The 9,658-nt window shown below is 41.8% G+C and overlaps 1 protein-coding gene across 1 annotated transcript; it reads left to right on the forward strand.

Moving 5' to 3' along the window:
- Window positions 1–2,396: 2,396 nt before the first annotated feature.
- Window positions 2,397–9,658, forward strand: krt1-c5 (keratin, type 1, gene c5). Its single transcript, XM_035166221.2, has 9 exons — window positions 2,397–2,479; window positions 3,186–3,568; window positions 4,097–4,179; window positions 5,304–5,460; window positions 6,087–6,251; window positions 6,348–6,473; window positions 8,074–8,291; window positions 8,543–8,571; window positions 8,831–9,658. The coding sequence occupies exons 2-9, from the start codon at window positions 3,194–3,196 to the stop codon at window positions 8,944–8,946; spliced, it is 1,269 nt and encodes a 422-aa protein (XP_035022112.2). The 5' UTR covers window positions 2,397–2,479; window positions 3,186–3,193; the 3' UTR covers window positions 8,947–9,658.

Consider the following 9,658-nt stretch of genomic DNA (forward strand, 5'->3'; position numbering starts at 1 on the left):
ATGTGGATTGCAGCCATCTTCCTCCTCCTCTAGGAAACCACAATGGGGTTTGAAATTTGAAATTCACTTTCAATAAGTAATTGATGTTTTTTACTGAGTTGGATGTGTGAGAGCTCAGTAAAATACTATATCTGTTAAATTGTTTAATTGCCTTTAACAGTGGACTTTGTTGGCTCATCTGTATTTTTTAGCACCAAGTCAGAAACATTACAGAAACTCAAATGTGACATGAACACAGCTTGAACATGTTTGAGGCTCATGGGATTTGGTGTTCATCAAAGAGAATGAAAATATTATTCATGATAATATTAGATTGTTTTACAAGAAATTACAGACTAATGCGAAGTGAGTCACAAGTTGTGTTTTTAATCATCAGCATTGTTACAATTAGATTTTGAATGAGATTTTAATTAAAGGGTTGTTTTTTTTAAAGGGAAACAAACCAAATCCAGGAGTAACAGTTTCACTTCATCTCTGTAGAGAAGCATCAGCATCATGACCAGTATGTGGAACATTTCTCACCCACAAGGTGGCAGCGTGTTCATTCTGCCACTGTGGATTGTGAACAGGAGGAAGCACTTCATTTGCATACAGTTATTTAGTCCTGTGTGGTTTTATTCAAACATGTTTTCAACAACATATAATGTTTGCATCACTGTTGGACACACAGATATATAAACACCTGTGCAATGTGCAGTTCAGTTCAATGCTTCTGAAACTGGAGAACAGGAGATTTCCCTTTTGTCAGGATTCTGTTGGAGTTGATCAAACCTCATTGTGGACACAGTTAAAGCTTTCATGTTATTGTGTGTGTCCTCTGAAGAGGTCGGAGAAGTTATTCAAACAGCCCAAAGGAAACTGTACAGAACAATCCGAATAATCGACCATTGTATTACCTCCTCTTTATTTGCTGTTAAAGTGTCAACTTGATCATGTGGATGATCTCAACAGCTTGGAGTGTGTGTGTGTGTGTGTGTGTGTGTGTGTGTGTGTGTGTGTGTGTGTGTGTGTGTGTGTGTGTGTGTGTGTATGTGTGTGTGTGTGCGTGTGTGTGTGTGTGTGTGTGTGTGTGTATGTGCAGGGCAGGAGTGGGTGGAGGAGGAGACATGCAAGGCACTAAACCAGGTCAGTGTCACTGTGTGATCTGATCCTACACAGGGAGAATAATGCTCAGCAGAGGAATTTCACAGGGATCACAGCAAGAGAGGAGCTGAGAGATGGTTGACACTTATCAAATGTACAAAAATGGTGTGTGTTTCTGGGTCTGGGTGTGAATTTAGGCCATGTTTCCAGTTTAACCAGACCTACGCCCTGCACTTCTCTCTGCATTTCTCAGGGGTCTTCACTTTCTTTTCATTGTGTCCCTCCATTGTTGGCTGCTTCCTCCCGTTTCTCCGCACCCGACGGGCCGTCCTCAGGTGAAGCCGGCTTCTCACGTCGCTCTGGCTGCATTGTGTCCACACCTCATGGGATCACTGTGGAGACAGCAGGGGCCCTGTTTGCAGCCGGCCTGCCACACCGGTTTGTGCTCCATGGTTTCACCGGCTGCCACAGAAGGTCGATGTCACTGTCTGAACAATTAATATAGCTCTACAAGTTAGTTTGTTAAAGTCCAGGAAAATAACAAAGCACGCTCTCAATCAAACTTTATTTGTATGACACTTTTCATACACCCAGTGTAACACAAAGTTGTATCACAGAATAAAAGCAATAAGAGCAATACCCCTCAACTCTCCAAACACCCCCACCGATGCTCAGAGCAAAACAAGATTAACATAAATCTCATAAATTTCAAATTTGCAACCAACACCAATCACTTGTGTCAAACTACAGAACAGACACATTATTGTAATGATCTACATTTGACACTTTGCTGCTCAAGAGTATCCATGTAAAACATACAGTCAAAAAAAAACTATACACGCACTATGGTTTAAATTAGCTTTACCCTGACAACATTAAAATGTTGCTTACAAGTGAATATAGTGAATTAGTGAATTAGTAATATGAAGTGGTGGAAAGTAACTGAATACAATTACTAAAGTACTATTTTGAATTACATGGTTGAAGTACCTTACTTGAGTATTTTTAAAATGCTGCCACTTTCAGAGGGACATATTTTACTTTGTACTCCACTGTCTTCATTAAATGTAAATCAATAGATGTTGATTCAGTCATAGATCACGTGTCTCAACCTACAACTGCTGTTTGCAAACTTGTGACGCTGCGTACAAAGAACTGCATTTAACATTTTGACATTAGTTTATTATGTGTGCACCATTGTTACTTTTCTCACTCCTCCTCCGCATGGTGTACAGTTGCATCCTCCTCTTTGCTGCAGTGGGATTGGACAAACCACCAGAGGCTCCACCTCAGCAGCTAAACTCACCTGTGAAATCTGGTCCAGCAGCAGCAGTCGCTCTCAGCACCAGGGTGGAAACCAGCAGAAGAGAAGACGTACTCAAGAACTGACCTCGATGTAAGTACTGTTTTCATCTCTCTCCTCACTTTCTTCTTCTTACTCATTAACTGACCTTTAAATATCAGTGAGTGAGCAAAGTTTTCCATTTGACGCAGGAGGAGGCAGATTTAAAGCTCAAAACATAGTGATGAGTACAGAACTATAATGTTTCATATTTATCACTTTTATTTAAACCATCATCAATCATCAAAGTTGACAAAAAGTTTTATCACAACGTCCAGATAATGTCTGTCCTAAGATGGCTGACTGAATGAGTCTATACTGGGCTCAGGGGCCCAAGAGGTGAAAGGGCCCCTGAGCAGGCGCCTCAGTCTGAGGTGCAAGTTACCATTTGGCAATTAAACTTTAAAAATGATAAAACATTACTACACAGACATGGAAAATATCTACAAAGAGATGCAAAATGACTAAAGACAGACGCCACACACCCACACAGAGAATGCAAATCACAAACAAAACATACAGAGATACTGTTTTACAGAAGTAACGAGCAAAGAGACGTGGAATCCATTATTGAGAGAAGCAAAGTGACAACAAAAAGCCAAAAGACTACTGAAAAGAGACACTATTTCTGTCTCTTTTGAATGTTTTCAAGCTCAAGAGTAACTTCTCGATCTCATTAATTAATCAATTACATGTTAAAAAGTCTGAGATTTTTGTCCTGCTAATAGATACAAAAGTTGTGCATGTGAATCTTCTGCAGAGGACACCATGGCCTCCACCCACTCCGTGCGCAGCTACTCCATTCGCCAGCCCTCCTTCTCCAGCCTGTCTGTGAGGGACAGCGGACGCAGCATCCGCTCCAAGCCTTCCGTCTCTCCTCTGTCCCGCTCCGTCTCAATGGGTAACGGCCTCAACATGTTAGGCTCCAGCCTCAACTTCAACGGCCTCGGTGTCGGCACCTGCGACAAGGAAACCATGCAGTGCCTGAACGACCGGCTGGCCACCTACCTGGACAAGGTGCGCTCGCTGGAGAGGTCCAACGCTGAAATGGAGGTGAAGATCAAACAGATCATGATGGAGAAGGTTCCAAAAGGCCATGACATCGAGGGGATGATGGCCCAGGCACATGTCATCGGGCAGCAGGTCAGTGTCCACTTCCCTATGACCTCCTGTGAAGAAACATCTAATCACACCTGAGTGACTTATATTGGGAATTGATATCTTTCTTTTTTGATAATAAGATGATTGATTCACACCCGGGTTGAATCAAGTAAAGGCAGATGAAAAAAACAAGTTCAGGATTTTTAATAAAATGTGGCTTTTGTCATTTTAGTTTGAAAGACACATAACCGTCCTCCATTTCAACATTAACTCGCAAAGCATGTGCTTCAACACAACAGAATGACATTTGGGTTTATAACAATAAACTTTACAATAGCTTTAGTCCATCTTGTTTTAATGGTATATAGATGAAGGCAGTGATGAGAGAAGGAGCACAAAGCTCCTGCAACAGCCTTTTTAACTGATTTCCACATGACAAGCTTTAGTAAACACATCCATTGTTTTCTGCCAGTAGGTGACAGTAATTAAACCAGCACATTGACATTATGATTATAAAAAGCTCTTGTTCTCCGTGCCAGATGTTAACTAACGTTCCCTGTTCCTGCTCAGGTGAGAAAGAAGACGCTGGAGAACGCTCGCATCATGCTGGAGATTGATAACGCCAAGCTGGCAGCCGATGACTTTAGGGTCAAGTGAGTGTCACACAGAGAGTCCTTTCTTTTACTCGCCTGTGAGTGTTCGCATGAGAGCGTCAGACCGGGAAGCGATGTGAATAAATGACCTTTCTGTCAGCTTGCGAAATAAGAGCCACATTCCCACGGTGCTCAGGCAGCCACAGCCTCGCCGTCAGTGATGTATTGAGCAGGTCACAGAGTCTGAGGCTGGAGGGAAGATGGAAGAGTCGGGGAACCGCCCACTGCTGCTGTTTTTCACAGTGTGTTGATGGTATGTTCTGTGGCCTGATGCGAGGGAGTAATACATCAATTGACAGTGATTCATGGCATCAGCAGCAAAGTGCATGTGTACCTGACATCAAGATGTTTGCACGAGTTTCACTTGTTTCTATCTTCATTCTGGGATTTCATGCCAAATCGAGTCAAAACAAGTCTTCTTATTTATATATTTAAAATGTAAAACTTACAGTCCCTGTGGTAGCTGCTGTATATGGCAACACTATAAAATAGTATAACTTGATACATGTATTTGAATATTATTTGTATATTTTGTTGATGACATTTAATTAAACACACTGCAGTTTTAAAGTAATTCCAATATCATCACTAACAGCTACAGTTTTGGATCGAAAAATATTCAGTGCATATATAGCTTGTGAGTTTATTTCTAATCCAGATGTGAAATATCAGTTTAGATAGCGAGGCTTTATAGCAGAAGACACATTTATGATGATGTCTTCGAGATGCAAGGGATGACCATCTCCATATAACTCACAGTGGTGATTGTGAATGTGAGCTGACTTGTGTGATGAATCAAACAGAGCAGCATCCAGTGGTTTGAGCAACATGATCATACAGGAGATCTCCCTAATACGATGTAAACAGGATAGTGGATTATATTGTGTTTGTTATAGTAGGAACAAGCTATGTTTCGGTTTAAGAATCAAATTTTAGATGCTCATCACGAGGTTTGTGCCACAATCTGGTGTTTAAGCAAATTTCAAGGAATTTGATTTTGATGATGGATGGATAGTTTTGGGAACAGCAGCGTTTGTGTTTTTGTGAAATGCACAAGTGTCGCCCGTCTCTGCTTACGATCTCCTTTCTGCTTGTTTGAATCCTCCTCTGTGTTCTTTCCGAAGGTGGGAGGCGGAGGCCAGCTTCTGCCAGTCGGTGGAGAGGGACTGTCAGGCTCTGCGGAGAGCGAAGTCTGACCACGACCAGATCATCGCCACGCTGCGAGGGGACCTGGACAGCCTGAAGGAGGAGCTCTACTTCCTCAAGAAGAATCACGACGAGGTGAGATTCCTGCAGAGGTCAAGGTCACGTCAGACATGATGGATCAGTTACTCATCAGGGTAATCACCTAACAAGTTGTCACGGGTAGTCTGGTTAAAATATAGGAAGCGAGTGTGTTCGCTGAAATGTCAGTTTCCTGCACCTTGACATGATTACCATTAAAACCACAGAGTTTTGATGCGTCCTAGTGTTTATTTTTTGCACTGAAACAGTTTACATGAGCCAGCTCTGATGAGGTAGTTTGTGTTTACTTAGTCAGGCCAGAGGGTTTAACAGTATTCAGTATCTGAAACATGATAATGTTAAGTGTACTGACACACCCTCTGTCTTTGTAGCCATGGTGCTTCCAGATAGCACAGGAGCATTTGAGCCCGTCCAGCCACAGGGATTGTTTAGACAGTCAGGTGTGGTGTCCAGGATGTAGACTGAGCCGTCCTTGTCACCATTATATGTTTAACACTTAACCTATTCAGAAAAGTGATGTGTCACTTGTCTTAAGAGAGTTGTGGTCATCCAAAACGACTCTGCAATAAGAACTCATTGTCCAGGGAGCGAGGTGGAAACCACAGTGAGATGTGGTAGGATTTAACAGTGTCCGTTCTCTTACCCTGTGTGACTTATTGTAGGAGCTAAGCTCCCTCAAGGGGCGTCTGTCCAACGAGCAGGTGAACGTGGAGGTGGATGCGGCCCAGAGTCCGGATCTGGGGGCCACGCTGGCCGAGCTGAGGGTCCAGTATGAGGGCATCACCCGCAAGAACAAGGAGGATGCTGACACCTGGTACCTCAAGAAGGTGCATCACCGCATTAATCAGACCTTATTATTATTATTATTTATAGACTACATACTGTTCATAACACTGTGTTTTATGTTATGTGTGTGTGTACAGTTAGACGCAGTGCAGTCGGAGGTCGGAGAAAGCAACGAGGCTTTGCGTTGTGCCCAAACTGAGCTCAGCGAGAGACGGCGCTTCCTGCAGGCTCTGGAGGTCGAGCTCGGTAGTCTTCGCAAACAGGTACAACACTGTGACACATGGTGCACGGGTACAGTCTGAATACGTGAACCTCTGTCAGTAACCACCGCAGAATGGTGCTTCTCATTCAAAGAGAACAGATGATGGTTTCTAACGGTTTTGTCTGCGACTTTCATGGTATTATTTGAACAGTGAATAGTGATTCTAGATTTGTTTGTGTGGGTTTGATCACTGTTTTCTTTTTCAAATCAAGTTTGTGTAAGTACTTCTGCCATTTTGAGAATCAGGAGTTAGACGTTTCAACCCTTTCTGTCAGCTTGCTAAGTAGTTTCCCTTATTTTCGGGCACAAGACAATTTTTTAAGCCAACGGTGCCAATAAGAGTAGTCAAACCTTTTTACAGGTCTTGGGGAGTACGACTGCATGAAGCTCCAACTGGACTATGGTTAGTTGAGTTGGATTGTGGTTGATGTAGGCACTGGCTTTTTACAATGATGAAGACTACATGAAAAAGAAGAAAATATCTTTGGGTCTGCACGATTTATTTAAATAACTATTTTTAATTGTCCTTTGTGACGAAGTGATGAAAGTGCAACGGTAAGTGGAGCTAAAGTGGAGTTAAATAAACAACTTAATTGTTCACCAGGGTGAAAAATTGTCTCTGGCACATGGAAACATAAAAGCAGCACGAGGACAGGAAACACACACATCGACCCGGTGTAGCAACAAGATCTCACAGAGACAAAAGTAGAGAAAACACAACAGCAAACAACTCGAAAGTCATGATTTGTATGAGTCCTCTTTTAAGGGGAGGTCTGTCCTATTGTAGCTGTAGATTAGTGGTGATTGTAACAAACAATATAGTGTAATACAAAAGCCTCTGTGCTCTTACTATGAGGCTCCAATATGGGGATTAATATATTTTCACAATAAGTACCATGTCTTCACCTCACCTGCACACTGCACAGATGTTGAGCGTAACTACAGATAACAGCTTCTTTCGCTTTGTCAACTATAGCGGTGAAGTGTACACAGCAAACATAGACCCATACGGCCGATGTTTCCTCTGTATATATCCGCTACGAGTGCACACGGGTCATACGGCACATGGAAGGGTTCAGTGGAGGCAGATATAGCTCATGGATGTTTGTTCAGCCTGATAGTGAGCACACAGTATTGAATGTGGAGATATTATGGCGCTGACAGTCTCTAGTATCTAGTGACGGGTTGTGAATGGATGAGCTCAGCTGGTAAACATACAAAGGGCATCAAAAGGTGTTCTGATTGGTAGGTCAACAAAAGTGTCTCCGCTGTCCAACAGATGGACGACAAGACAGCTCCCCAGCCAAATCATCTCGATCTCAACGTGGTGGTTGGCTGCAGTATAAGTTATACACCCCGCCTCCTCCATGTTGGTGGACGACACATGGGTGAAACTAAAAAGTCAAACTCATCCAATAAATTGGGGTAGTAAGGGGTTGTGATTTCCAAGTAAAACAGGAAATAATAAGTCCTGAAAGTCACTCAAAGAGGCAGATGTAGCAAAGGTTTGATGTCAAACTCCTGCAGGATGCACCTTTTAAGCTGAAAAGCTGACTTTTCTATATGTGCTTGTGAATGACACCTGTTATTAACTCTCACAGGTCAGTGTGTTGGAGGGAAACCTGGGGGAAACTGGACACAAGTACTCGGTGGAGATGGACCGTCTTCAGGCCACACTGACCCATCTGGAGGACGAGCTGTCTCAGCTGCGTCTGGACATGCAACGCAACAAGACCGACTACGAACAGCTGCTGCGCATCAAACAGAACCTGGAGATGGAGATCGCCACCTACAGGAGGCTGCTGGAAGGAGAGGAAATGTATGTGACAGGCCAAAAACAGATGTAAAAGAGAATGAAATGACTTATGTTAGCAAAGTGGCTGGAAATTGAATTATAATAATTGATCACTATGTCAGCTTAACAGTTTAAACTTTGAACTTCTAATTTAAAACTTTTAGCTTAAAAAGACTTTGAGGTCAATGCAAACTAGAATTTATCTGAAATTCACATGATTTCTACTCAGTATTTTGCTTTCTCGGATTAAGTTGTCATGTTCTTTTGTCCGACAGGGTGAAGGAAATACCTCCACCTCCTAAAAGTAAGTTCAAGTTATTTTTACTGCATGTACTGAATCTTATTAAAGGGTGATAGCTACAACAAAACTGTATAACAAATTTAAAGCTGGCTTCGTTCACATTTCCTGTCTTTTGTTGTCAAATTATGTAGAAACATTTTCAACATGAAACTGGTTTGTATTATTACTGCTGTTAATGGTACTTGTGCTGCTCCAGTTAAAGAGAAAGGTAAATGTCATTGTGTGTTTTTGTGACTGAGCCTGGTTTCCCTCTGTGTTACAGAAGACCCTGATATCAGGACCAGGAAGATTGTAAAAGTCGTCACTCAGACCATGATTAATGGGAAAGTGGTGGATGAGTCCAGCGAGGTGGAGCAGATTGAAGAACATCCAAAATGAACCACAGCTTGAGAGGAGAAGGAGCCGTAAACGTGCTGACGGCTTTTAACCACATCTCACAGTCAAAACTAGTATGAGGACTGTTTGTCCTTTTTTTGTCTAACTAAAGTTTTTAAGGTCAAGAATGAGCAACTTTGTCTTATTTAAAGGAATAGTTTGTCATTTTAGGAAATATGCCTTTTAGCCTTCTTGCCGAGAGTTAGATGAAAAGGTTAATATCATGTTCACTGCTTTAAGTGAACAGGAAGCAGGACTTCAGCATAAAACAGCAATAAAGCCTGCAAACAAGGGGAAACAGCTAAGATATGTCCAGCGGTGAAACAATCTGCCAACCAGCACCTTTTAAGGTTTTATCTTAATTCAGACAAAAACCAAAGCTTCAGATTGTGACTCAATATTTAGTGATCTTGTCAGGGATGTGAATCTGAGTATTTCCCAAAAATGACAAGCTATTTCCTTTTTTCCTTTAACAGGAGAATTCTGGAAAGTTACAATAATAATAGTTATTATTATTACTTGAAAATTGTCTGTACTGTAAACAAATATTTCTAGAAAATGTCTTTCTTGCAACATTATCAACTGTATTTGCATGATTTTGTTTTGTTTGACCGTAAGAAATATTATGTGCGAATTGTGACCTAGTTTTTATTATAGAAATAAACAAATCAGCCAAAGCCGATGTACAGTGTCAATAAACCAAAGTGTTTAAAAA

This window comes from Hippoglossus stenolepis, chromosome 9, assembly GCF_022539355.2.
Source record: "Hippoglossus stenolepis isolate QCI-W04-F060 chromosome 9, HSTE1.2, whole genome shotgun sequence".
NCBI lineage: Eukaryota > Metazoa > Chordata > Actinopteri > Pleuronectiformes > Pleuronectidae > Hippoglossus > Hippoglossus stenolepis.